Source organism: Cyclopterus lumpus, chromosome 22 (assembly GCF_009769545.1).
Source record: "Cyclopterus lumpus isolate fCycLum1 chromosome 22, fCycLum1.pri, whole genome shotgun sequence".
NCBI classification, from domain to species: Eukaryota; Metazoa; Chordata; class Actinopteri; order Perciformes; family Cyclopteridae; genus Cyclopterus; species Cyclopterus lumpus.
The window spans coordinates 10,168,652-10,196,301 of NC_046987.1; the positions used below are offsets into that span (position 1 = coordinate 10,168,652).

General features: G+C 43.2%; 4 protein-coding genes and 1 pseudogene across 5 annotated transcripts; 4 read left to right on the top strand and 1 right to left on the bottom strand.

The window, feature by feature from the left end:
- Positions 1 to 976: 976 nt before the first annotated feature.
- Positions 977 to 6,937, bottom strand: angel1 (angel homolog 1 (Drosophila)). 2 transcript variants are annotated; one of them, XM_034563618.1, is made up of 10 exons: positions 6,864 to 6,937; positions 5,551 to 6,366; positions 5,182 to 5,405; positions 4,986 to 5,055; positions 4,451 to 4,893; positions 4,141 to 4,276; positions 3,900 to 4,010; positions 3,781 to 3,814; positions 1,643 to 1,806; positions 977 to 1,558 (listed from the first exon to the last, which is right to left on the bottom strand). In XM_034563618.1, exons 1-10 carry the CDS (start codon positions 6,928 to 6,930, stop codon positions 1,401 to 1,403), a joined length of 2,223 nt encoding a protein of 740 aa, XP_034419509.1. In that variant the 5' UTR covers positions 6,931 to 6,937; the 3' UTR covers positions 977 to 1,400. The 2 variants fall into 2 exon arrangements, with proteins under 2 accessions (XP_034419509.1, XP_034419508.1); XM_034563617.1 differs by having other exon boundaries at positions 1,041 to 1,558; positions 4,141 to 4,893; positions 6,864 to 6,930.
- A 3,112-nt stretch (positions 6,938 to 10,049) lies between these two features.
- LOC117725162 (leucine-rich repeat-containing protein 74A) lies at positions 10,050 to 14,080 on the top strand. Its single transcript, XM_034525173.1, has 13 exons — positions 10,050 to 10,235; positions 10,499 to 10,674; positions 10,753 to 10,860; positions 10,980 to 11,073; positions 11,255 to 11,304; positions 11,451 to 11,532; positions 11,651 to 11,736; positions 11,803 to 11,997; positions 12,079 to 12,174; positions 12,387 to 12,530; positions 12,807 to 12,911; positions 13,161 to 13,246; positions 13,494 to 14,080. The coding sequence occupies exons 1-13, from the start codon at positions 10,127 to 10,129 to the stop codon at positions 14,068 to 14,070; spliced, it is 1,908 nt and encodes a 635-aa protein (XP_034381064.1). The 5' UTR covers positions 10,050 to 10,126; the 3' UTR covers positions 14,071 to 14,080.
- Positions 14,081 to 14,206: 126 nt separating this feature from the next.
- Positions 14,207 to 16,866, top strand: si:ch211-173a9.7 (olfactomedin-4). The gene is given in 5 exon segments (XM_034563498.1): positions 14,207 to 14,284; positions 15,408 to 15,575; positions 15,671 to 15,883; positions 15,965 to 16,112; positions 16,115 to 16,866. Coding segments are annotated over 5 exon segments (1,359 nt in total).
- A 2,332-nt stretch (positions 16,867 to 19,198) lies between these two features.
- si:ch211-173a9.6 (olfactomedin-4) lies at positions 19,199 to 20,392 on the top strand. Its single transcript, XM_034563499.1, is given in 5 exon segments — positions 19,199 to 19,255; positions 19,339 to 19,511; positions 19,622 to 19,940; positions 19,942 to 20,190; positions 20,192 to 20,392. Coding segments are annotated over 5 exon segments (999 nt in total).
- Positions 20,393 to 21,539: 1,147 nt separating this feature from the next.
- On the top strand, positions 21,540 to 24,722 carry LOC117751574 (annotated as a pseudogene).
- Positions 24,723 to 27,650: the final 2,928 nt, after the last annotated feature.

Consider the following 27,650-nt stretch of genomic DNA (forward strand, 5'->3'; position numbering starts at 1 on the left):
GTAGTATGCTGGCAGCAATGTGTGCCGGGCTCATGTTCAGGGATCCCCAAGTGGATGGATGCAAGTCCACCTCACGAAGCACAGCAATCAGCTAAGAAGCCTTAATGGCAGCTACTTTCAATGAAACCCAGTTAGCATGGAACCGCTTTCAAGTGTGGGCCAATAATGTAACTCGGAAAGGGCTGCATGTGAGCCAAAGTACTGTCCCGGTACAATGTACTAGTGTAGAACCACAGCAGGTCAGAGTGGCGAGGTTTGTGCAAGCGAGCTCCTTAAAACAAGCATTTATTATTGTTGCTGCAGTTGCCTTGGCGAATTATGAGGAGATAGAAGTCATGAAGATAAACAAACCCCTCCTTCCAGTGGATTCCAGATGTCAAACGCCTTGTCCACCAGTGTTTGTAAGACGTAGAAACAGAAGGCATGATGACCTATTTGGGAAAAGAAAAACCTACTGACCGTCTTTGTTTACTGTTATGCATATTTGGGTGCATTTGATTTGCCACAGGGGGAAGAAAGACACACCCAATCGGATTCCTCTATACATTAAAGTTTTTAACTTTCAATGGATTCTTGTATTACGGTATACAGCAAATAGGTTTGCATTGACAAGAATGAGTGAAGGGCGAGTGAAAGACGTCCTACTGATGGTAATCACCTCTGCAGACATTCTATAGCCCACACATACAAAAAGCCCCATCATGCATGAACGCTCAACTTTTGAAATGAATTATTCATTCATGCATCAGCCAGACATCCTCTCCCTGAACAACCGAGTACCTAAGTGTAGTGGGATGGGAGGGGCTGAGCCCACAATCTCAGCACCAGACCAGTCGGGATACACAGGGAGCCAGACGGCCAACTGGAGGATGTCTGTTGTGGATGCATTTGACTGTGAGCTACATACACATGGCTGGAGGCAGACTCACTTCTGTAATGTGTTGAGAAAGAGAAAATCACTAAGGAGCCACAAGATAATGGAAAATATTTATTCTATATTATCACCATCTGAAAAAAATATTACTGAAAAGTGGGTTTTAAATCAATTAAAAAGCGAAAGAGCAGCTGAACAGGTCAGTGTGTTATCACACCAGGAATTAAAGCAATCACTGCCTGCATTTTTTTAAAGAAATATTACACGATTAAGATTTGTCATAGAACTGCATCATTTATCTGATGAAAACCATGTGAAACATGGGCATCCTTTAACTTGTCTGTCTCTTTTAAACAAAAATATCACTTCCATTCAGTTGGAAAACTATGATCCATTGATGAAAGGAGTGAACTATAACAGTTATGTTATTCATACCGACAAAAACACAAACTAGCAGAACTCCTTAACTATTTAAACGGAAACATGCTCATCTTCTGACATCACTGAGTTCACCCAGTCTTTCCTATCATGCAGCATTCAGGTCCAGCTGGAACTTGGCCAAAAGACTGAGATGGTCGGAGGGGAATATGTGATTGGGCAGGCCCCTCATTGACCATAAGACATCCTCCGATAGGAGGGAGAGCAAACCAATCAGCTTCAGACCTACACTCACAAAGTCACCAGCTGAGAAAAAACATCAAGAACCAACACGTTATCTACTGTAGCAAATTCATTCAGAGCAACACTTTTTGTGTCATGTCCTCATACCGTTTGGATCACAGGTTAAGATGCGTCTTGGGGTGTAGAAGATGTAGTCGACAGTAGCTCCCCCTTCAGAGTGCAGGGTCGTGACTTCTGGATTGCCAAAGCCTGGAAGAATGTGTTTGTAGACCGACTCCAGGTCTAACTGATGACTGATGGTGTGTCTGAACCTGTGCCACAAAACAATTCCACCTAACTGAGCCTTTACAATTAAATTAGATTATAAAACTTTATTAATCCCCAGTGGGGAAACTCATTTGCCACCAAACGTTCATACAGACAACAATAGACACAGTCCACAGAACACAACAGACAAGTAACACACTACAAAACAAACAAAACCAGAAGATACCCCATAAAACATGACCATCAGAAAGATGCTAAGTCTAAATCTAAAAAACACCTAACGGTGTTCATTAAGAAAAAAATCGAACTGCTGCCGGAAAAAAGGACCTTCTGAGTCGTTCAGTAGAACACTGAGGCATCCTGAGTCGCTCACTGAATGAACTTCTGAGTCCATTAAAAACACAGTGTAGTGGATGGCCTTCAAAAGAAATGATTGTTTTTAACTTGCCCCCCAGCAGAGCACAGCATAGAAGAGGACACTTGCTAAGATCCCCTGATAAAAAAACATGAAGAAGCTTTCTGCTGATGTCAAAGGATCTAAGCTTCCTCAAGAAGAAAAGTCTTGACTGAGCCTTTTTAAAAACAGCATCAGTGTTCTTTTTCCAGTTCAATTTACTGTCCAGATGGACCCCAAGATATTTATATGACTGGACAATTTCTATCTGCTGACCCGCAATTATCACTGGGGAGACCTCCTCCTTCTAAAATTAATCACTAGCTCTTTAGTCTTTCCAACATTTATTTTAAAAAAGTTGTCATTACACCAGCTGACAAAAGATTCAACCTCCCGTTTATAGGCCAGGTCATTGCCTCGGGTAAGTAGACCAACCAGAGCAGTGTCATCTGAAAACTTTTGGATGTTAGAGGACACATGGCTCTGCTTGAAGTCAGCTGTATAAAGTGAGAATAAAAAGGGGGATAAAACTGTTCCCTGTGGTGCTCCAGTTTTAGTTAAAATAGTGTCAGAAAGTTTTTTATCAAGCCTGACACACTGCGGTCGAGACAATAGGTAATCCAAGACCCAGGCAATCGTTGTATTGTGCAGTTTAAAAGTCATACGTTTTTTTAGCTAAAAAAGGTGTGGTTGTATTGTATTAAAAACACTAAAAAGTAGTGCATCATCTACCCCTACACCCTTCCTATATGCAAACTGCAAGGGATCCTGGAAGACTGAGACTTGTCTACTCAAGTGACCTAGGACAACCCTTTCAAAACAGTTCATTATGTGAGACGTATTTTTATTTTGCAGGGACAATGCACACTAATCAACAGTAGGACTGTAAGTGAGCCAGAGTTAGCCAGAGAGGCTAATTCCCATCTGCTGTCCCTGGTATCGGTCTCAGGTTGGAAAGACTATGACTCCTCACAGTTCGTCTTTGGGATAGGAACGAGACAAGATGTTATCCACATTACTGGAATTTGTGATGAAGACAGAGATAAGGAAAAGATGTAATGAAGAACTGAGCACAGCTGGTCAGCACAGACCTTCAGCGTGCGTGGATGGACACCATCAGGGCCCACTGCCCTGTTAATCTTCAGGCGCTTTAGCTGCTGTCGAACCTCCTCAACATTTATTAAAATTGCTGGGCTACAGTCCTCAGGACTACTCAGTGCGAGAGAAGCGCGGATGTTCTCGTGAGATGCAGAGAAATCCAAATCATCGAACCTTGCAAAGAACTGATTAGCCTCATTTGCATTGATCCCAGCACCAGGCAAACTGGGATTACTGGTCCCATAACCAGTAATAGATTTCATTCCGTTCCAAAGGCCCCTTCTGTTACTATTGGACATCTGTCCTTCAACCCTGTCCTTATATGAACGTTTACCTTGTTTAATTATAGTTTTTAATTCCTTTTGGGCAATTTTAGTCCTCCTGAGAAAAGCAGTTTTCTTTTTATTAATATCAGCTTTAACCTCCCTTGTCACCCAAGGTTTATTATTAGGAAACGTTTTTATTTCTTTACTCCCCATTTTTTTTAATATATTCTTGTTTTGCACATCACACAAGGTAAACTCACCTTTTATCATAAGATTGATTTACCCTTGAAGCATCTGTGCATTAAAGGAAAGAAGACCCAGATATTCAAACCATTACAGTACAAAGTGATGTTGTGCTTTTTGTATTGTGAGCCCGTACCTGGTGTGTTGTGTGTCACACCTGGGATCGTCTCCAAGTCCGCAGGACGGACACATGCAGCTGGACAGAAGCGCAGCTGCTGGATGAAGTCATGGCTGTACTGATATTTTCCTACACAAGAACAACCAATATAGTAAGTGAGGTGAGTGGAAATTAAAAGCAAAAGACTGAAACATATTCCATGGATCAAGATTACAAGGAGGTAAAAAGAAAGAAGAATGCCACAACTTCAAACAATGACCTGATTTCTGACTCTTCAACATATCCTTAACTGTCAAGTACTGGCAGCTGTCAGTGATTCCTAGTGAGCTGGGCCACAGGGGGGCATACAGTCTGTGACAATGGGTATTTTGTGACAGGTCCTCTTGACCCGATATCTGTTGGACATGGTGAATACATACATGGTTAAAGAGGGAAATCCTGCAAACATGGATAAACCCATCTCTCGCCCCCAAAAAAGTGATACAACTATTCCAAACAAGTGTGGGAGAAGCATGGAGATATTTTCTGGGAATTATACTTGGTAATTCTTTGCGGTGTTTAAGTCTCACCATCCATGCTGGCAGACCCTGGAAGTAGAGCTCGCCGGTGGTAATCAGTTGGTAAAGAGGCATTCGGGGGACAGAGTTAAAGTCCCCACACAATATAAGGTTACAGTCTTCACCTTTGGCTTTACAGGATTTTACGAGGCTGTCAATTTCTGCCATCATTATGGCTAGCTGAGCCAGCTTCACATCCCCCCTCCTGGGGTTGAAGAGCAGGTGGGTGTTGGCAACACACAAGGATGGGCCCTTTGCCTTGGCCTCCGACCCCTGGATGACCACTGGCTGAAGCAACAAAACAATGGCCACATTGTGCCGGTCCAGCAGCTCTATCTCAGGCCTAAAGAATTCCAGCGTGGTGACTGATAACTCGGAGAAGCAACTTCTACGATAGCACGTAGCACAGCCGTCTGTCTTAGTTCCCGTACGCCGCTTGAACACGCAGGTGTAGCCTTGAGTGACAACATGAAGATACAATATATGTAATGGCTATCATAATGTCAGCCAACATGATTGGCACACTGTATTTTCACAGACAACTTACCCATAAGAGACAGGACTGGATACAGTTGTTCATGGTAGTGGTTCTCCTGAACTTCTTGGAGACACAGAATCTAAATACCAGAGAAAACACAAAACTCATTAGTGGACACCTAAGGATTACAATTAAAATGTATCTAGTCTGCATTTATTAATGAAACAAAATACAAATGTACAGAATCAGCCAGCACTTGACTCACATCTGGTTCCCATTTCTGTACTTCCTCTAGGAGTAGGCTGCAGCGGCAGTTCCAGTCGAGCACCTCCAGGGGGCAGTGTGTGTACAGCTCCGGATTGGCCTCTAGTAAGTCCTGAGCAAGGATGTTGTAGGACATAACAGTGAAGTCCATCGAGGCCTTGGTAAACGGTAAGGGCTCTGCTGCAGTGGCACTCTCAGCCATCTCCTCCCATACTCTCCACATGACTGGGTGGAAAACAAACACATACAAGTCTGTGCAAATAAACAGCTGGATGTTAAACTACTGGTGATATTAGACACATCTCACTATTGTTACATTAATTGATAAAGAATGTAACTGTTCCAGTAATGGGAGATATCGGAGTTTCACCTTCAAATGGAACGGTCGGCTCCATTGGAGGGTAATAGCTCACGGCAGGAAATTGCCACAGTGGGCACTGCACCTCTTCTGCCAGGCCAGGTCCTGCAGGAAAGTGCCAGCTAGCTTGTGTATCCTGCTGCCCACTGAGTTTAAGGCAGCTTTGAGTGTTAGAGGGAAGGCAGGAAAATGACAGCACCTCACCATGCATTTCATCAGCAGTCGGAGACACATATTCATCCCAGCACTCGGTTACCTCAGATGCAGTTTTAGCTGGAGTCATCGACTCTTCTGCGCTTGGTATCTTTATTTTTTCCTGCACTGAACTGGTGGTTTCTTGAGCTTTGTCCTCCTTTTGCAGGCACTCCAATTGTGGCCCAAGAGCTTTTTCTGGACCAATGTCCCCAGTTGGAGAAATAATTCCTTCCTCTGTATTTTGCGTCACAAGGTGAATAGTTATTTCCCTGACCTTTTGCTTGGGAGCTTCAACTCTGTCCTGCAGCAGTCCATTTCTTCTCTCTGCTTCTTTCTCCGTCAATGTAGATTCCAGCTCACTCATCGTCGAAGCAGCCCCATTCTTTGTTTCTTCATGCGGGACAGCCACACGCTGTTCTTCATCTGCGACAGCACTTGCATCATCTTCCTTTTCTGGGCTTGGTTCCTTCATACTTTCTTTCGTCTCTCCCTTCGTCCCACTGCTCGGGCTGAGCCCCCGGTCCAGCAGGGTCGTCTGACACTGGGTGAACCTTCTGGTTGTGACAGCAGCACCACCATCCCACACTGCCTTGCCATTAACCTCTGCAGGAGGGAGACCCTTCTTCGAGCCCTCTAGAAGACAAGATTAGTGTCAGAAAACACGGATGCATTCATACTAAGCTGAAACACACTGAGCTCTTTAGCTTTGTGTGTCTGATTTTGCCAAGATGAAAAACGCCGTTCTATCTCACTGAACCAAAACTACACCGTAAAACAGTCACACGTGGGGACGTTGTGACGTCACAAGGGACGCACGCGTAAAAAAGAAAGACAAGTAAGCTAACGCATGTTTCTACGAGCTTAAGTCTGATTTAGCTTAATGGCAATAAGATCAAGTGCCTTACTTTTCCGTTTTCCCAAAGGAGGAACTAGTAGCTCACACCAGAGAACGACGAGAAAGGTGTCACACCACGTTTTAGTTTCAATCACCAACCGAGCGCTCGCGCCGACAAATGTCGAGACAAGCTGCTCAGTCAGCAGCGAACTGAATTTACCGAGAGCTTCTCAACAGAAATGCATACAGTGACACTGGCACCTTTAAAAAGACGTGAACGTGCTGCGAGACTTACCCCAATGTCGACTTGTCACGTACCGTGATAGTGGGTAGAGCGCGTAATACAACAGGCTAACAATCATGTTTCTGTACTGTGTTAGCGCGTGCGCGTTGGCGAGGTTAGGGGTCAAGTCAAAAGTCACTGGTGTGGTTTGCTAATGGATGTTTTTGTCAATGAATGTGTCTTAATCTGGTTAAAACCGAAATCAAAACAAAAAACAGCATTCTATAAAAAAAAGATAGTATGAAAATGTACAACATCCTATAAAATGCCACTTTACTTTAAACCACATGCTTTAAACCATAGGTCACTAACTGCAGTACATAACCAAAACAGAAGGTTATGATTTAAAACCTGACAGGGCGCTTTTATGTTTACCCGGCGGCGCGGCGCAGCTTTTGTTGTCTTTACGGTAGTGGTTTAGTGGATGAGGAAACGCACAGACCAATTGCATGCGAGTTAAGCCATCCCACGTGATACCACTGCGCCAATCAAATCTATGCATTCTCGGTGGTAAACATTACGTCTCGACAGACGGCGCAGACAGATGAGAAAAGCAGGTTACACATGAAAAGACGCTAGAAAGAAAAAGAAAGATGGCGATACATGTAGACAACAAAGGGAGAGAAACGGACGACTGCGCCGGAGAAAGTTGAGAAAAAGTCGAGTGAGACAGCGAAAGGGAGCGAAACATAAGGAACAAATGGCGCTCTCCAAAAAAAGAAAAGTGGACAGCGAAAATAGAGCATTTAATCTGGAATGGACAGAATCATTTCTGTTCATACTTTCCACAGGGAGCACAACACCAGTGTGTCTTATATGTTCAGAAACCCTGGTGCCAATGTGAAACGCCATTTTGAGACAAACATACCCACTCAAATCTGATATAGTGGTCTCACAGCCCAATATGAACAGTCCACCAGGACCCTGAGCCACACATTCACGGCCCAACAACGTGCTCATGAGTGTTCCCTCAGAGTTGCTTGGATTTTGGGTCAACACAAAAAGCCATTTACTGATGGAGGGCTTGTCAAAGAATGCACGAGTGTCGTCGCTGAAACACCAAAACAAGAGCTTTGTGATAAGATAAAGCAAATACCCATGTCAGCATACCACAAAGAGAAGTGAGATATTAACTCAGGACGTTCTAATCCAGCTAAATGAAGCCATGCAAAAGGCACCATGTGTGGGCTTAGGTGGATGAGTCCACTGACATCTGTGACAATGCTCAGATTTTTCAATACAGACCAGAAAGCATTCTGTGAAGACCTGGTAGGTGTCACTCCCCTTCAGACCAGTACAAGAGGAGAAGATATCTACCTGGCCATTAAGGGGATGTTAACGAAGAGAGGAATAGAGCCAACACAAGTGGTTTCAATAGCCACAGATGGAGCCCCTGCTATGATAGAGAGAGAGAGAGAAAGGAGCTGTAGCAAGACTGAAAGAGGACAATCCAGTGCTCATAGCTTAGCATTGCATCATTCATCAATCTGTCCTGGTGCCTCCCTGTCAGATGAGCATGCTGAGGTGATGAATACAATGATGAAAATTATACATTTTCTCAGGGCATCCTCTTCCACCCAGCATCGCATGCTGAGGGAATTCCTCAGAGAAGTTGATGCCAATGCTGATGATCTTTTGCTGCACAATAATGTGAGATGGCTCAGCAAAGGGAGGGTCTTAGTGCGCTTTTGGTCCATCAGGAGGGAAGTAGCATCTTTTTTGGCAGAGCTAAGTCATCAGAAGGCAACACTGTTTTCTCTCTTTTTAGAAAATGAGAAACAGATGGATAATGTGGCCTTTATGGTTGATATCACTTCACATCTGAATGAACTGAATTTGAGGCTACAGGGCAAGGACAATTCATTGTGTGAACTGATGACAGCTGTCCGCTCCTTTCAAAAGAAACTTGAGTTGTTCAAGGAAGACCTGCAGGGAGACTGTGCACACTTCCCAGCAGTGCAGGAATAGGTTCGGGGAGAGAGAGATGTGTCTTCTTTTGTTGACTTCATTGATAAGCTGATTGTAAACTTCAGCAACCGTTTTCACAGCTTCAGCTTTGGACAGCTGCTCACCGTGTTCATCCCATTCATCATCACTGATGTCAGGGGCTTCTCAAAGGAAGTCACGCAGCACTTTAAATGGGTAAATCCTGGGCCTCTCCAGATGCAACTGGTTGATCTCCAAGCAGATGTGTCCCTGAAAGAGCAGTTTCTAAGAACTGACCCTTCCACTTTCTGGCTCCAAATGGTCCTCGAGACAGCTTTCCCAGGTCTGAGGGAAGTTGCCATATACATCTTAACCATGTTTGGCTCCACCTACAACTGCGAGGCAGCTTTCTCCGCAATGAACATCATCAAAAATAAATATTGTTCGAGGCTCACCAATGAGCACCTCCACATGTGCATGAGAATGGCCCCGACTCCATTCAAGCCCAGGTTTAAAATCCTGGCAGGACAAACTAGAGCTCCATTCTCCCACTGAGCAAACAAGTGGGGGAATGGGATTTAAGAGTGATGCTTTAAAACTGTTAAATTGTTAAGATGTGTTGAGATTTATTATCTGTAAAATTGGTTGAGACTGTGAAACAGAAACGGAGAAATTCAAGCTTTTCCTCCCTTTATTTTATTTTTCTGAACATGCTTTATTACTTTACTTTATTTGAACATGCACAATTTTCACTTTGTATTTATTTTATTTTGAAATGCAGCACTACTTTTATTTAGTTCATGAGAGAACATTATACATATCTGCAGTCACACATATGTCCAGTTCTATGTTACGTGATAATAAATATTGTTAAAAAGTGTTTTAATCGTACTGAACTCATTTGACTTGACAGGTATTGATTACATGCAGATGTTGATACAACTACCAGGCTACTTAAATATATATCACACTAAATAGTTAGACATTATGATCTTTTGGACCTTTCCTTCAAGAAAATGTCTCTAACTGGTACTCTTTAAATTTTAGTTGAATACCCCTGCTTTAAACCATATCATGTAACAAATGTAGCCTACATTTTGCTTAGTGTTACTAAAAAAACAACATTGTAACCACACGGAGGCATAAATTGTTGATGTCACTACACCTGAAACGTTACCTGAGGGGTAGAATTACCTGCTGGACAGCACAAGCCTATTTCATTTCTAGGTGCTGCCAGCCCATACAGAACACACAGGAATACATGAACAAATAACCAGAAGACTAGCTGTATTCCCTTTGTGTCTGGGAAATGGTTTCAAACAGGACATAGGCTCTGACAGCATCCAGCAATGTCAACGCTGTCTTTTGAGTCCCTCTGCCTGAAAGAGGATGATTGTCCATCCCCAACTCAACTGCAGGCCGTGGAGGATGAGTTTGACACAGACTTGGAGTCGGATGGCAAGTACATTAAACTCATTCTTGGATTCATTGTTGGAGTTGTTGGATAAAGACAGTATAAGCCACTTTGCTGTTCTTACTGTAAAGCTGTACATTTGTTATCTTAATTCCTGATCATGTGGTTAGAAAAAACATTCAAAAATAATACAAGATACATGTCTGTTATATATATATATATATATATATATATATATATATATATATATATATATATATATATATGGGATTATTATTATTATATATATGGGATTACTCATTTCCAGAAAAAGAGGAGAGCAACAAGGAGACGTCTATACCTGAAGTGTACCTCCAGGCCTGCAAGCTGGTGGGGGTAGTGCCAGTCTCCTACTTCATACGGAACTATGATTCTACAACCATTACCCTCAACCACCATGGGCTGGGGCCTTTGGGGTGTAAGGCACTTGCTATCGCTTTAGTGGTAAGTTTAAAATGCATGCTATTGAGTGCAGACTTTTTTTTTGTAATAGAACATTTCTGATAAGCTCTTTGTATTTAGGCTGATATGCATATTAACACTCTGGAACTGGCAGACAATCACATTCAAGCCGAGGGAGCCAAATACCTTGTGGAGATGCTGGGGGCTAATTTCACCATGCAGCACCTGGTATGTCGGACTGCTAATCTACCACTAGAGGGCAGAAGAGCTTTGCAGGTGGCATATTTAATGGCCATTTACAATGGACTATGCAGTCTATACTGGACCAGCATCTGTTTGACTTTCAGGATTTGTCCGACAACTATCTGCAGTCTGCAGGAGCTGAACATGTAGCTAAAGTGTTGCTGGACAATATTTCATTAAAATCTATGAAACTTTCAGGTAATTTCAGTTAACATTAACAGCTTACTGTATCGAGAGGCGGGTGGTGTACTATCAGGCCTGACACAAAGATGGAAAAGAAAACAATTTCCCAAAAATGTAGTCTGTATGAGATTACTATATTTGATTCGCAAGTAAACTTATTCTATATATTTATACATTTCATATTTTGTCCAAACAGGAAATGGATTTACTGATGATGATGCAAAATATTTTTCAGATGCCCTGTTGGTAAGTGATTCATAATCAGTTATCCAAACTCTTACTTTCAAGCCTTACATTAAAAATTACATTTTAGTTGTGGTTTGTTGGTAAGTAGTGGTAGGCTAGTTTGTTACTTTTGTAATTATGATGTCACTAATATTTTTTACCTGTAGACTAATTCCAGAATGAAGGAGCTGGACCTGAGCCATAATGCGTTTTGTGGAAAAGGAGGGGAACATATGGGACACCTTTTGGGTACTGTACAATGTACTAATCCTAATGTCTTTGTAGATGTGACCAAATTAATTGCTTTACTCTATGAATGTTCTGCCAATCAAGAGAAATTTTCAACAAAAGTCTTCTATCTCTACAGCAAATAACGAGGGTCTTGAGGTGCTGGATCTTAGCTGGAACTATCTTAGAATGAAAGGGGCTGTGGCTCTTTGTGCTGGACTCAAGGTATGGTTGAATAAGGGATCCATTTGATCACATGGTGCAACATCTGATCCCATTTTCCATGTTTAGGTGAATATGATGTTAACACACCTCGACTTATCATGGAACGGTTTTGGTAATGAGGGTGCTCTGGCCATGGGAGAGGCCCTAAAATTCAACAACACTCTGGTGCACCTCGACCTCAACAACAACCGCATCACCAATGAGGGTGTCGGCATGCTGTGCAGGGGTCTTGAGTTCAATGACACACTCCGAGTCCTACTGGTGGGTGGACAAGGTTGTGTGAAGCTAACATGCACCATCAGTATACTTTTTAAGGTGATGTATATTTTTACACTCCCGTAGCTGGCTTACAACTCTTTAACAGTAGAGGGAGCACTGGCGCTGGTTAATGTGGTGAAGAACACACCTAGAATTGCCTTGGAGGAGATCAACATATGTGTGAGTTACTGTGGCACCACTGTCTGTCTGTCTGTCTGTCTGTCTGTCTGCCTGTCTGCCTGTCTGTCTGTCTGTCTGTCTGACTGATCTGACTGTTCTGTCATATCATTTGATCACAGTTCAAAGAAATATAGCTTTTCCCTATCAAATCACAGTGTGTCCTGTGTATACTACCTTGTCAACACCATTATTATATTTTGCCTTTTGACCAGAATGTGCAGGTAAATGAGACGTTTGTGCATCTGTTGGAGGTTACATGTCAGGAACATCCCGGTCTGGATGTACAGTATGGAGGTGTAGGAGGCTTCATCGCCAAGAAGCCACCAAAACGTGTTGATCCAATGAAAGTCATCCAGGTATGTTTTGGTCACACAATGAGAATAAGTACTCCTGAAATCTGAAATGAATGGCTACATTCCATCATTTCATATAAACATATAGTATCATATATATATATATATATATATATATATATATATATATATATATATTTATTTATACATATATAATAAGTGTTTTACTTAAGTGTTTTTTATTAAATTAGTAAAGCTGTCAAATGACGGCAACTCTTTCTGTTTGATTCTAAATCTATTTTGTAATTTTCAAAATGTCTTCTCCCAATGTTTTTGAAGGACTATTTGGATCAACGCAAGCTACGCCTGTGGGATTTCTTTAGGAACATTGACAAAGATGGCACAATGCGAGTCCCTGGTGCTGACTTCAGGAAGGCGGTGCAGGTTTCCAAATAAATATTGTTTTGAACTGTACCGAGTCATTGACATTTGCAGGGCAGAGTACCATGAAATTGACCTTTTGAAATTGCGCATGATTAGCTCTCTACTCGTCCTCTTCACAAATCTTTTGTGGTGCTGATCCTTGACCAACACACAGTGAATCAGTAAAAACATACTGCAGGAGACGAGTGAATCGCTTAAAGAATACATTGTGGAACTAATTAATTTTTCTGTCCCATGAAACCATGATAGCAATCAAGTATTCCTTTGGATCGATACCAGATTGAGGAGCTGATTCAGAGACTTGATCGTGACAGGACAGGAATGGTAGACTACAGGTGAGCATGTCTCCTATACTGTTTGATCATACTCAAAGGTGTGCCTTCTACATTGTTTCACAGAGTAGCCTATTAAAGTTTATTGTTGCAAAACACTGAGTGATGACGTGTGTACAGTTCTATTGTTGTTTAATTGATGGCGTGTAGTCAAACCAAATATGTTTTAGATATGAGCTGAGTATTTGTCCTGATCTTCACCGTTTATGACGCTTGTAAAATAATGATGTTATCTGATGTTTCTGTGCAGGGGACTGGCAGATACAAGGAAACAGATGATGAGGGATCACCGCCGCCAGCTGAGGAAGGTTGAGTCCCGTCAAAAAAAAGAGAAGCAGAAGAGCGACCGAATCCTCAAGACCTTCCAGAGCGCCGTGGAGGCTGTAACACCACGCAGCTCGATGGTCATATCTCCAGGAGGAGCCAACGAGGATTCTTATGGCCCTCAGCACTTCTCTGCCACCCCTCTAAGCTCTTGGCACCACATTGTCATGTCCAACAGCAGTCGCTATTCCGTCACTAATCTGAGCAATGAGCATGTCCACCTGCCCATGTTAGGAGGCACAACACCGTACCGGCCCACCAGTTCCCCGGCTATGCGCTCCTACTCACAGCCTAACCTGCTGGATGACTCCCCTCGCTCTTCTCCAGGCAAGTCCGTCTCTGCCCAGGGTTTACGCTCCGATCCAGAGATGGGCTACAGAAAGTTGAGCCCCACTGCGTACCACCTGACCAGGTCCAGGCCTGCTCTTGATGCCAAGCAGCCAGTAGTTAAAGGCAAATCCAAGAAAGTTAAGAAAAAGAAAACCACCAAACGAAAGGATTAAAGACTCAAAGAGTGATCAAGTGGTTGTAAAACATGTTAGTGAGTGTTAGGATTGTATTTGCCTGTTGGCTACTTTGTAACACAATTATTAAATAAAGATAGATTATAATTAATCATCTTGTTTCTAATTTTAAACAATGACAAATGTGCACAGCATTGAGCATTCTGAGCATCTGGGGGAACACTTGGGAGCTCGGTCAGATAGTAGACCCACTGTAAGTGTCTGCCTGGTAGAAACTTTGGAAGAATTCAGCCAACAAGTTCTCTCGTTCTGGTAGATTCATTTCTCTGATCATAAGCAAAGTACAAGCTGCGATTGCAATCACCGAGTCCCAACAACTCATACTCTAGAACCGGAAGCATACACAGATTTCGTCACAGGTTCGTATGCATCCTCCTAACTTCTAATTGGTGCTGACTTATCAAGAAGGCGGATAATTCCGTCTCACAGGACTGGCTGCACGGTGGTGTAGTGGCTAGCACTGTCGCCTCACAGCAAGAGGGCCGCGGGTGTGGAGTTTGCATGTTCTCCCCGTGGCAGTGTGGGTTCTCTCCGGGCTCTCCGGCTTCCTCCCACAGTCCAAAGACATGCTGCAGGTTAATTGATCTCTAAATTGCCCATAGGTGTGAATGTGAGAGTGAATGGTTGTATGTCCCTACATGTGCCCTCGATGGACTGGCGGCCTGTCCAGGGTGTCCCCTGCCTTCGCCCTATGTCAGCTGGGATAGGCTCCAGCGCCCCCGCAACCCTAATGAGGATAAGCGGTATTGAAAATGGATGGATGGATGGATGGAGGACTGAGCCCTGCAAGGCCAAGCCATTTTTTGATGAGACTAGTCAATAACATACGGGTGTGTATTGTGTGTGATCCAAGGTGAGACAGCCGCACATTCCCAGACACAAATTTCAGTACCCTGACAAAAGCATAACATTATAACAATATATAATAAGCAGTTATATTATCACCACCCATCAGTGATGCACAACCAATCAATGGATCATTTCAAACAAGTATTTCATTTCTGTTTGCTGAAGATAACAATAAGTGTCATATATTGGCATATGCCTTGGCTAACAGTGGTTGGAACTAGGATAGGTGCTGCAACCTGCAAGGTGTTGAAACGGGCTATATAAGCCCCGAAGATGCAGCTTTCTCAATCATAACAACTGCACCAACAGTGATCGTCCCTCTGCACCTCTTGGCACTGCTGAGCTCCACGGTGGCCTAGGGGGGTATGTATGGCATGACTCAGATCAACTGATTCATTCTTTCAGGCTCTCACCTTTGAGGTAAGCTGATCCATTGCATGATCATATGACCTTTTTTTTTTTAACAGCGCCTGTGGAGAGAGGGGAGTGCGAGGAATGAGACCGGAGGTGGAAGTGGGTGGAGGTGCACGTGTGACGCTTTCTTGCCCATTTCCACCTTTCCTGTTAAAGACCTGGTGGTGGTCGAGCAGACGGCTGTGGAGATCTCACACAAACTGGAGCTGGAGATGGGAAAGGTGCTCAGGCATATTAGAAGCATGTGCAATAGATAACATATTTGAGACGGTCAAATCACATGTACAAACTTATTTTTTACCCAACTTTATTTCAGCTGGAATACTATGAGACCAAGCTGACGGCGTATGCAGAAAAGATAATAAAGCTGACAGCAGAAATAGAAAAAATAGAGAAGAACTCTGATGCCTACAATGATGCCTATATGGACGAGATTAAGGTGGAGATCAAACAAGTGGAGGCTCTTATTGAAGAGCTGCAGCTCTCCATCAGAGGCTCCACCACTGTCTTTGAGTCTCTGCGTGTACAAGTAAGTCCAGATGACGGCTGTCACTGCATCAGCCAATCGTCATAATGCCAATCCAGTGGTAAACCATGTCTTTACTCACAGATCACAGTCATGATGGGGACCCTGAACAGGCTGGAGGTGATTTACGACAAGAATGTGGTTCTGGTGACGCGTCGGGAGTACGTTAAGGTGCAGCTGCAACTAGAGGAGTGCGAGAGGCGCCACCAGGAGCTGTTCAACCCCAACATCGATGAGCTCATCTGGCTACAAATATGGAGGTTAAGCCTGTCCCTGACAGAGAATCAATGTACTGGTACTCTGGGTACACCAGTGGCTCCATTGTTGACATTAGGTTCTACGCTAACTACAAGAACCTCATTTTGAGAAACCACTTCCAGCATCACAACTTACACAGCAGCTGGTTTGGCACAGGGAACAATTCCATCATCCGTGACAACACTCTGTATTATCAGATCAACAGCCCGTTTGGGTTGGCCAAACTGAATTTCACCACCATGAAATATGAGTCCAGGGTGATTCCGAGGGCTAGCACCAGATTCTCCTACTCCAACTCCCCCAATCAGAACTTTGACTTCGCTGCCGATGAAAGCGACCTGTGGGTGACTTATGCCACGGACGACTCCAGTGGTCGGATGGTCATTGCTAAAATAAATGAGCCTTCTTTTGGGGTTGAGGAGGAATGGCAGACTAGTGTCTATAAACCGGGAGTGAGCAATGCCTTCATGGTGTGTGGCGTTCTGTATGCAGTCAGAACAGTCGATATCCAAACTGAAGAGATATTTTACAAGTATGACACCTACACCAAACAAGAGAGCTATGTCAGTGTTCCCTTTGAGAGGTTCCAGGATAAGTTTTCCAACATGGACTACAATCCCACTGACCAGAAGCTCTACATGTACAATGATGGCTACTATGTAAACTACCATCTGTGGTTCAACTACACTGCTAACGCCACTGTGGAACCACCATTTCTCCTGTCCTAAGTCAGTATTTGTGATTTACTGAAGTGTCACATCTTATGAATGAAGCAATTATTGTATCTCTCTTTCTTTTCTTGTACTTCATGTACTGCATCAATTTTACTTTGTGATGGCTAATAAATGATCTCAAGCAAGTGTGTCCTCATGAATAAAGTGTATTAAAAACGAAAATATAGCTACTATTTATTCACCTCGCTCCCCTCACCCATTTATTTTAGTGCCATTTGCAAGTTTATGACACTGATGAGAAAGTAGACATGCTGAGCTAGTTTCTGATTTATAATGGAAAATTAAATTAAATTTACTTGATTTACATTACAAGTAAATTACTATATTTAGGGTCTGAGCACCGACAACCTTGGCATGTCACTGCTATTGGACCCTATTGAAATTATTTGTCTTCTTTTTTTGGGGTACTTGCCATGTTCCAAAACTCACCAAATGTTGCACGCTTGACAGGCTTGGTGAAAATAGACATCTGATATATGTGTCGTATTAAAAAATGCCTTTCCAGTGCCCCCTAGAAGTTGGAAAGGCGATGCCCCTCAGCCAGTATGTCACATTGACTTGAAATTTGACACACAAATCCATCTCCGCCTGGCCTACAAAAAAGCCTATCAGACCCCTAAACTCCTTTCCCAAAATTTTCTGCCATTTTTCATTTTGTGAAAAACACATCTCTATGATACTCCTCCTACAAGCTAGGTTTTGGAGCGACATCCTAAAAGGTTATCAGAGTTAACTTTTTGTTTGGCCATTTATTTCTACTTATTAAAATGTAATTAAAAGTGACGAGCATAGATGACGTCTGATTTCTGATGAGTGTGCAATAGAGTAGCGGAAAGGTGCAGGATTTGCAGGTCTTGGCATGCTAGCTGTTGCAGTGCATTTTGGGACACGTGTGACAATAGTAAATTCCCAGGTATAATGATCCAGTTTAAGCATCCTGGTATTGTCCATACTTGCTCACTGTCATGACTACATTACTTACTGGAAGACACAGAACAGAACAGAGCCATCATCATTGTAATTTGTATTTACCCACAAGTCAACATGCTACTGTGGAGACAGATACAAGATCAACAAGATTAGGAAGTAATACACCCTTAACTTCTAAAACTCACCTAACGCTATGCCATTTTTGGCCCCTCACTATTTATTACTGTATATCAAAATTATAAAACACATTTTCTGAAATAAATAAGCAAAACAACAATCCAATAAGGAAGGGAGAAAAATGCAGTGAACTGGCAGCAATAATATACATCTTCTGATATTGTTAATTTAGGTTCATTCGTTTACTTTAGTTTACCAAGGATGACACAGTAAAATGGAACAGGTGTTACTAATGACATTAGTCATAGCTCTGGTACATGTGAAGGTCCCAGTAAGCTGTTCCAGTGAGCCAGCGTGCACAATAACAGAGATCACACCTGAATGTGATGCACCCATAATCAATCAATTCATTACACCTGTGCTCATCCTGCTACGACACTTCATAATGTCGGCTATTAAAAAGGCCTATTGAGGTCATCAAACCACTCAGTCACCTCTCATGTCCTGTATGGAAGCATCTGCATTCATCGTGTGTCTCTAGTCATATATATATATATATATATATATATATATATATATATATATATATATATATATACCTCTATTTTCCCCGGTTAGTTTGTCACCTGTCTCTAAGTAGAAGGACATGCAGATAAATGCTATATTTGGAGATCACCCACAATCTTTTCAGCTTAAAACAGACTCTTTTTCTTGGTCATTTAAGTACTTTGCAAATGTCTATGGAAACGATTACAAAACATTTGATTCCACATTATATTTTAACATTTGCTTTTTCATATCAGGGGTCCAATTTTACAGTGTCATGTTTAGAACTGTCATACCTGCGAACCTTTCTCTTTACAACTGCATCTTTTGTTTCAGTGTTGTTACTGAAGGGAATCAAAATGACTCATGCCGGGTGATTTTTTGGTGTTTGAGTCAGCATTTCACTCCAAAGTTGTTCCCTTCTGAGTAAACAGGCCATAAACATTACAAGGTGCCTCCAGAATTTAATACATGTGTGATTTTATCTCACCCACACCCCATGTTCATATCAAACCTGACATGGCCGATTCCTCAAACGTTATCGTGAGCAAACAAGGAAAATGCCATAAAGTCATGAGATACTTGTGAATTAACAGCTGTCCTTGCATTGAAGTTCCAGACAAATAACAATATGGGAAGAGAGAAGATGTTTTTGATGGTGCGATAACAGCTGTCTTTAAAAGCCCTCTGATCGGGACACGGAGGAGACACTTGAGACGTAAACTGAGACATGATGTTGCCGATCCTGCTGCTGCTGCTGCTGCTGCTCAGTCCTGCTTTGGCCTGGATCGTAAGTTACCCTTCTTGCAGGTGAATTGGTCCTTCATTGTGATCAATTATAATGGTGGTTCAATTTTATTATTGATTTCTCAGCCAATGCATGACTGGGAGTCTGGCAATGTGACTGCATCAGTGGGTGAGTCCAGCCAGTGCGTTTGTTATGTGTATTTACCTGAAACCACCTTCCCTGCAGACCGCGTTCAGCACATGCAGCAAGTCAGCAAGGATCTGATCCTGGAGGTGGAAATTCAAATGAACAAGGTGCAGTAAGACCTATTTAGATTGAGGTCGGAGTAGTTGCAGAGAATTTATAACATTTTGGTGAAACATCATCATCCTGATTTATGATTCGTCAGTCTTTTAGATGGTAAGTTATGAGCATTAGCAAACCAATGGTGGTCCAACTGAATGCTCATTTAAATGTAGGTTTTCAGTATGGGGGCTGGGGAAAAGACTCCAAACCTATCAGAGGCTATGAATCAATGTACTTCTACGGTGCATACAGCACTCCCTCTGTGCATGACTTCTATTTGTACTCCAATTATGAAAAGCTGATTTTGAGGTCCTCGTTCAAACACCATGACATACCAAGCAGGTGGGAAGGTACCGGTAACAATTACATTGTTCACAGTAACGCCATATATTAACAGCACAATACCCCTTTCAGTATAAGCAAACTGAATCTGACGAGTTCAAAAATATGACTACAGAGTCCTTCCAGCTGCTAGTCAAAGATTCTCGTACAGCTACTCAGACCATCAGAACATGGACTTTGCAGCTGATGAAAATGGCTTGTGGGTAATGTATGCCTCAGAGGAGAGCAAAGGCAAAATGATCCTTGCTAAAATAGATGAGAAATCTTTTGGCATTGAGGATGAGTGGAAGACCAGTGTGTTCAAGCAGTTGGCTGTCAATGCTTTCATGGCCTGTGGAGTCATGTACGCCCACCAGGTCAGTGGATCTGAACACAGAGGAGATCTACTACGCCTTCGACACTAAAACCAATGAGGAGAAACACCTCAACGTTCAATTCCAGAAGTTCCAGGAGAAATACACCAACCTGGACTACAATCCCTCCGATCAGAAGCTCTACATGTACAACAACGGCTACTATGTGTCTTACAGCGTGAGGTTCAACAAGGACTGATCCCTCCCCATTCAATCTTAGTATTGTGATTGATACGATTGTACTCACGTTGTCACTGCAGCTCTATAGAGCTATGTACTGTAACACACATACCCTTTACTGTCATTTCCTGAATAAAATCAAACTGAAGCATTAACATTGTGTGAACTTTAAAAACATTTTAGGCATATAAATACTACTATTACGTATTGATTCATTCAATAAGGAACAAAATACATGCTTAAATATTCTTTCAGGTAATCTAATGAAAGATCAAGTGTGCTCAATCCAATATGGTATTATTTGAACATGGGAAAATATATATAAACTACATTACGGCAATACTGTCATTAAAGATGAAATAATAAAGTACAAAGTGTGCTGCAGCAGCCCATCTGTTATAATCAGTCACTGTATATGTTCATGATTATACTTCAGAGTGTGAAGGTCAACATGCAGTTATTGCTCTGTGCTGCTTGAACAAAAGAAAAACGATGCTCACGTCTGCTTTTCCAATCTGGAGGACAGGATGAATCCAGAATGAATCGCTTCATAACGCATTTTCAGTTTTTCTCCTGGGTGTCATGAACGTTTGAGATTAATATTGAACCAATTACCCTCTAGCCCCAGCTAATGAAAATACAAACTGACTGAAAAGATAAATTGAAAATCAACTATCACATGTCTAGTGAAAGTACTTTTGTATTTTTGCTGATAAAGCATACTAATTTAGGAAACTCTGACTACAAAACAGCTTTGTTTTATAGTGAGCTTGTACACTTTGTGTCATTTCAGGCCACATGTTGGTGCCAATTCATAAAAATAGGAGGGAACGTCTTATTGTCACTTGAGGTACTGTAACATGAGATAAAAGTATAAGCAAGAGGAAAAGTCTCCTCACTTCACATAAAAACACTATATTACAAGTGCCAAAGTGATGCCTTTTTGTCAAATATACTGATTCTGAAACACTTCATTGTGTTGGTTTTTTTCAAAGTTAGTGCACCAAGTTTTGCCAGTGAGTAAATATACTAAACATTCTTAGAGGAAAACCCCACAATCATAAATAGTAATCCCAGGATAGTGTGTTTAGTAAACACACATGCACTGATCTCAAGGATGCAAATGATTATGTGGACGGATGTCACATGTTTTATAATTTTTTTATATGGCGGATGTAAACCCCGTACATCAGAGCAGCAGCCAGGCATCTCACCAATAGAGACACAATGATCGGACTCTGCTGCGACTCTCTCGATGACTGAGTGCGGCTCTGGCTCGTACATTTAAAAGATGACTGTTATTCCTTACAGAATATCATTCTGTGGTCTATCTAAGTAAAATAATTGAGTTTGCTTGCAGCCGGTGGAAGACTGGGACTCGGGAAACGGGACCACGTCTGGTGGAGGTCTGGAGTGTGTTTGCAGTGTGTTCCTGCCCGACAAGTTCAAGACTCAGCTTCCCCGTTCATCACTGTATTGGTTATATCTTGTAGTAACTGTGTCTGTTTGTGCCAGATTCACAACATGACCCTAATTGTGAACCAACTGGAGACTTTTGACAAGAGCAACCTGGAGGTGATCTACATTGAGTTCGCTAAGCTGCAGAGGAAGCTGGAGGAGTGCCAGAAGGTGCAGGAGATCATCAAGACAGATATTGGTAAGGCTCATCAGCCAGTTCTGTTTGTCAGCAGCTGGTCAGCAGGTTGCATGTGACGGTAATTACGTTTTATTTTCTTCCCATTCAACTGCAATCTCCCAGGAATCATGAGCATCGGCAAGCCTACAGTCATCCAACTGAATGCTCATTTGAACCCAGGATACCAGTATGGGGGCTGGGGTAAAGACTCCCAACCAGTTCAAAGCTATGAGTCAATGTACTGGTATGGTGCATACAGCAGTCCCTGTATGAATTCTACTTGTACTCTAACTATGACAAACTCATTCAAAGATCCTCTTTCACACACACCACAGTTTGCCACAAGGGTATGAAGGCACTGGTAATAATTCCATCGTCCATGGTAACACTATATATTAACAGGCTGCCAACCCAGTCAGAATGTCCAAATTATATCTAACCTCCTCTGTTTGTCACCGACAAATCACAAAGATTGTTCACCAAAACAGTATCTGGTAGTAGACTTTTCAGCTGATGAGAAAGGATTGTGGGTAATGTATGCCACCAGGCCAGGAGATCTGAAGATAGAGGAGATATTACACATAAGACACCAAGACTGGAGAGGAAAGATACATGAGCATTCCCCTTTAGAAGTTCCAGGAGAAATGTGTCAATTTGCACTACAATCTGATCAGAGGCTTTACATGTACAATAATGGCTATTAAGCATCCTACAATGTGAGGTACAACAAAGAATGATGCCTTGTTGTTCTTGATCTACTGTGTTGTGATTAATGCAAATTATCTTTACTGACTTTCTCTAAAAGGGTGCAAAATAAAGTGTGACTGAATGAACATTTGAGAAAGGGTGTAAAGTCATCGTTGAACTGAACCAGACCCCTCTCTTCCTTCTTTTTGGATAAGGTTGCAGCAATTTTATTTACCTTATATATGCTTCCTTTGGGCAATATTATCAGGAAACACAGCATAAACTTTCATTGCTATGCAGACGATACTCAATTATATCAATCGATCAAACCAGAGGAGACCAACCAGCTCGCTAAATTCAAGAATGTCTTAAAGACATAAAACATGGATGACCTGCAACTTCCTGATGTTAACTCAGACAAACTGAAGTTATTTTACTAGGCCCTGAACACCTCAGAGATCAATTATCTGGTGATGTGGTTTCTGTAGATGGCATTGCCCTGGCATCCAACACCACTGTAAAGAATCTCGGCGTTATCTTTGATTGAGACTGTGTCCTTTAACCTCCCACGTTAAGCAAATCTCAAGGACTGCATTTTTTCATCTATGTAACATTTCAAAAATCAGGCACATCTTGTCTCAAAAGATGCAGAAAAGCTGGTTCACGCGTTAATTACTTCCAGACTAGATTACTACAACTCCTTATTATCAGGCTCCTCTAATAAGTCTCTTAAATCCCTCCAGTTGATCCAGAATGCTGCAGCTTGTGTACTCACACAAACTAAGAAAAGAGACCACATTACTCCTGTATTAGCTGCTCTGCACTGGCTCCCTGTAAAATCAGAATCACATTTAAAATTCTTCTCCTCACCTACAAGCCTTGATTGGTGATGCACCATCATATCTTAAGGAGCTTGTAGTACCATATTGCCCCACTAGAGAGCTGCGCTCATTACATTACATTACATGTCATTTAGCTTGACGCTTTTATCCAAAGCGACTTACAATAAGTGCATTAAACCGTGGAGTCCAAACTCAGAACCAACAAGAATCAAGCAAGTACAATTTCTTCAATAAAGTTAAACTACAAAGTACTATCCGTAAGTGCCATTTAAGTGCTACTAAAGTGCTATCGTTAAGGGACATTAAGTGCTACTACGGCATTTAGTGCTACCTATTCAAGGTATAGTCGAAAAAGATGTGTTTTTAGTTTGCGCCGGAAGATGTAGGACTTTCTGCTGTCCTGATGTCAATGGGAAGCTTGTTCACCAATGAGGAGCCAGCACAGCAAACAGTCGTGATTTTGTAGAGTGTTTAGCTCGAAGTGAAGGAGCTACAAGCAGATTGGCAGAAGCCGAGCGAAGTGAACGGGCTGAGGTGTACGGTTTGACCATGTCCTGGATGTAGACTGGACCCGATCTGTTCGCAGCACGGTACGCCAGTACCAATGTTTTGAAGCGGATGCGGGCGGCCACCGGTAACCAGTGAAGGTCGCGGAGGAGCGGAGTAGTGTGGGTAAATTTCGGTCGGTTGAAGACCAGTCGAGGCAGCTGCATTCTGGATGAGCTGTAGTAGTCGAATGGCATTAGCATGTAGACCTGCCAAGAGGGAGTTGCAATAGTCCAGCCGTGAGATGAACCAGAGCCTGGACCAGAACCTGTGCCGCCTTCTGAGTGAGAAGGGGTCGTATTCTCCTGATGTTGTACAGCATGTACCTACAGGAGCGTGTTATTGCGGCAATGTTGGCAGTCAGGGAGAGTTGACTGTCGAGCGTCACTCCGAGGTTCCTGGCAGTCGGAGTCGGAACCAGCACTGAGGTTGTTGAAGTTAATAGTTAGGTCGTGGGTGGGAGAGCATTTTCCTGGAAGGAGGAGAAGTTCAGTCCTTCCATCCATCCATCCATTTTCAATACCGCTTAATCCTCATTAGGGTCGTGGGGGGCGCTGGAGCCTATCCCAGCTGACATAGGGCATAAGTTCAGTCTTGTCCGGGTTAATTTTCAGGGTGGTGGTGCGGACATCTACTGAGAGATGTCGGTCAGGACAGGCAGAGATTCGTGCTGCTACCCCGTGTTTCAGATTGGGGAAACGAGAGGATCAGTTGGTGTCGTCAGCATAGCTGTGGTAGGTGAAGCCATGCGAGCGAATGACAGAGCCAAGAGAGTTGGTGTACAGAGAGAAGAGAAGAGACCAAGGACTGAACCCTGAGGGACCCCAGTAAGTCAGAGGACAAGGCTCAGACACAGATCCTCTCCAGGTTACCCGGTAAGAGCGGTCTGTGAGGTAGGATGAGAAGAGTGAGAGCGCGGTGCCTGAGATACCCAGGTCCTGGAGGGAGGACAAGAGGATCTGGTGGTTCACTGTGTCAAAGGCAGCGGAAAGGTCTAGAAGGATGAGGACAGAGGAGAGAGAGGCTGCTCTAGCAGTGTGAACGCTCTGTTGAGTGGCCTGTCTTGAATCCAGACTGGTGGGGGTCTAGAAGGTTGTTACAGTGAAGAAAGGAGGAGACTTGGTTAAAGATAGCTCGCTCTAGAGTTTTGGAGAGGAAGGGAAGGAGAGAGACAGGTCTGTAGTTGTTGACTTCAGATGGGTCGAGAGTGGGTTTCTTCAGGAGAGGGTTGACTCTTGCCTCCTTCAGAGGAGAGTTAGGGAAACAGCCGGTTGAGAGGGAGGTGTTAATAAGATGGGTGAGAAAGGGAAGAAGGTCCGGAGCAATGGACTGGAGAAGGTGAGAAGGGATGGGGTCAAGGGGGCAGGTGGTTGGGCGGGCAGAGGTTACCAAGGTAAGAACTTGATTGGGAGACAGGGGGATAAAAGAGGAAAAACAAGGGGAAGAAGGTAAAAGTTACTGGAGGTGTAGTTGAGGAAGATGGATTAGTAAATGAAGAGCGTATGTCGTCTATCTTTTTGTAAAGTAGTCAACAAAAGTGGCTTGGTAGAAGGGTGGAGGGAGGGGGGGGAACAGGGGGGTCAAGGAGGTTGGAAAAAATTGAGAAGAGCTTTTAGGGTTAGATAAAGAGGATTCGATTCTGGATTGATAGAACAACTTTTGGCTGCCAGAGATGGACGCAGAGAAGGAGGAGAGAAGAGATTGATAGGCAAGCAGGTCGCTGGCGTGTTTGGATTTTCGCCATTTCCTTTCCGCTGCTCGCATAGTGGCTCTCTCGGCGCGCACCGGTTCGGATAGCCACGGAGCCGGAGAGGACTTGCGGACCTTTCGAGTCGTAAGAGGACAGAGAGAATCAAGGGAGGAAGACAGCGTAGAGAGAAGAGTGTCAGTGGCGAAGTTAGGCTGCATAAGTGCGAAGGAATCGGTTGAGGGGAGGGCTGACAGAACAGAGGAGGCCAGAGAGGAGGGTGAGAGGGTGCGGATGTTGCGACGGACAGGTGCAGAATCCGTTGTGGGAGGGTTGTCAGTTCCAAAAAGTGGGAGAGAGTAAGAGATGAAGAAATGGTCAGAAACATGAAGTGGAGTTACAGTGAGGTTAGCTGTAGAGCAGTTTCTGGTGAAAATATAGTCAAGGTGGTTGCCAGCTTTGTGAGTAGGAGGGGAAGGACTGAGAGAGAGAGCAAAGGAAGACAGTAAGAGTAGCAGGTCACTGACTTCTCAGTCTGGATGTTAAAGTCACCCAGAAGGATGAGCGGGGGGTCCATTTTCTGGGAAGTTTGATAGGAGGACATCTAGTTCTTCCAAGAAGTCTCCAAAGGAACCAGGAGGACGGTAAGAGAACGACAATGGTTAGATGAACCGGATGAGTAACCGGATGCGCTCACTAAATGCGGGGCTACTTGTGGTTCCTAGAGTCCTAAAAAGTAGGATGGGAGCAAGAGCCTTCAGTTATCAAGCTCCTCTTTTATGGAACTAGCTTCCACTTTCAGTCCGGGAGGCAGACACAGTCATCTCATTTAAGAATAGACTTAAGACTTTCCTGTTTGATAGTGCTTATAGTTAGGGCTGAATCAGGTTTGCCCTGGTCCAGCCTATATGCTGCTATAGGCTTATAGGCTGCTGGGGGATGTTTTAGGATACACTGAGCACCTATCTCCTCTTCTCTCTCTCCTTATGGATGAATTGACATCTCTCCATTGCACCTTATTAACTCTGCTTCCTCCCCGGAGTCGTTGTGACTTCACGTCTCATAGGGTCCATTGGACCTGGAGGTGTCTGATGCCTGGTGAACCGGCGTTGGCCCTGCTGACGCGCCCCGCCCCCCTTCCTCTCTACCTCCTTCTGTTTCATGGATTGGAGTTCCATTCATACATTGTCATATTCATGTAATGTGTTTATGTAACTTTATAAATGCTGTTCATTCTGTACACATGACATCTACTGCATCTGTCCATCCGGGGAGAGGGATCCTCCTCTGTTGCTCTCCTGAAGGTTTCTTCCCTTTTTTCCCTGTCAAAGGTTATTTTTGGGGAGTTTTTCCTGATTCGATGTGAGGTCCTGGGACAGGGATGTCGTATGTGTACAGATTGTAAAGCCCTCTGAGGCAAATTTGTAATTTGTGATATTGGGCTATACAAAATAAACTGAATTGAATTGAACTGATACATCTCAGGCCCCCCAACATCCTGCTCCGTGATGGAGCTTCCACCCCCTTCTGTAAACCGGCCCTCCCTTGGGGGGGGGGGGGGGGACGGGGGGGGACGACGACTCTCCTTTGTGCTGTGACTGGAGCGTGGCTCCATCTGGTACTGGGCACCAGCAGATTATATATTCTGGGGCAGGGTGATCCTTCCATTCATAGTGGATCCTGCAATTAGTATCAAGTTTATATATTCAGTTATTGTCATATGGGACTTGTCAATATTCAGCACTAAAAGATAAGCACAATCCATTTTAGAAGAAATAGTCAGGGTTGAAAATGGCCTTCAGTCAGTGTAACCAAAAATAGTACTGTCTCTTTAAATCGACCAGCCTCTGTCAGGATGAGAGGGGGGAAGTGAGCGCCT

What these genes read in the sequence shown, in the direction of transcription:
- angel1 (XM_034563617.1), bottom strand. Translation starts at nt 6,930, where the DNA reads ATGATTGTTAGCCTGTTGTATTACGCGCTCTACCCACTATCACGGTAC. An exon ending in CGTGACAAGTCGACATTGGG is followed by an intron (nt 6,367 to 6,863) that starts GTAAGTCTCGCA and finishes CTTGTCTTCTAG; the next exon opens with AGGGCTCGAAGAAGGGTCTC. An exon ending in TACAGAAATGGGAACCAGAT is followed by an intron (nt 5,056 to 5,181) that starts GTGAGTCAAGTG and finishes TCTGGTATTTAG; the next exon opens with ATTCTGTGTCTCCAAGAAGT.
- LOC117725162 (XM_034525173.1), top strand. Translation starts at nt 10,127, where the DNA reads ATGTCAACGCTGTCTTTTGAGTCCCTCTGCCTGAAAGAGGATGATTGT. An exon ending in AAAATCTATGAAACTTTCAG is followed by an intron (nt 11,074 to 11,254) that starts GTAATTTCAGTT and finishes TTGTCCAAACAG; the next exon opens with GAAATGGATTTACTGATGAT. An exon ending in ATTTTTCAGATGCCCTGTTG is followed by an intron (nt 11,305 to 11,450) that starts GTAAGTGATTCA and finishes TTTTACCTGTAG; the next exon opens with ACTAATTCCAGAATGAAGGA.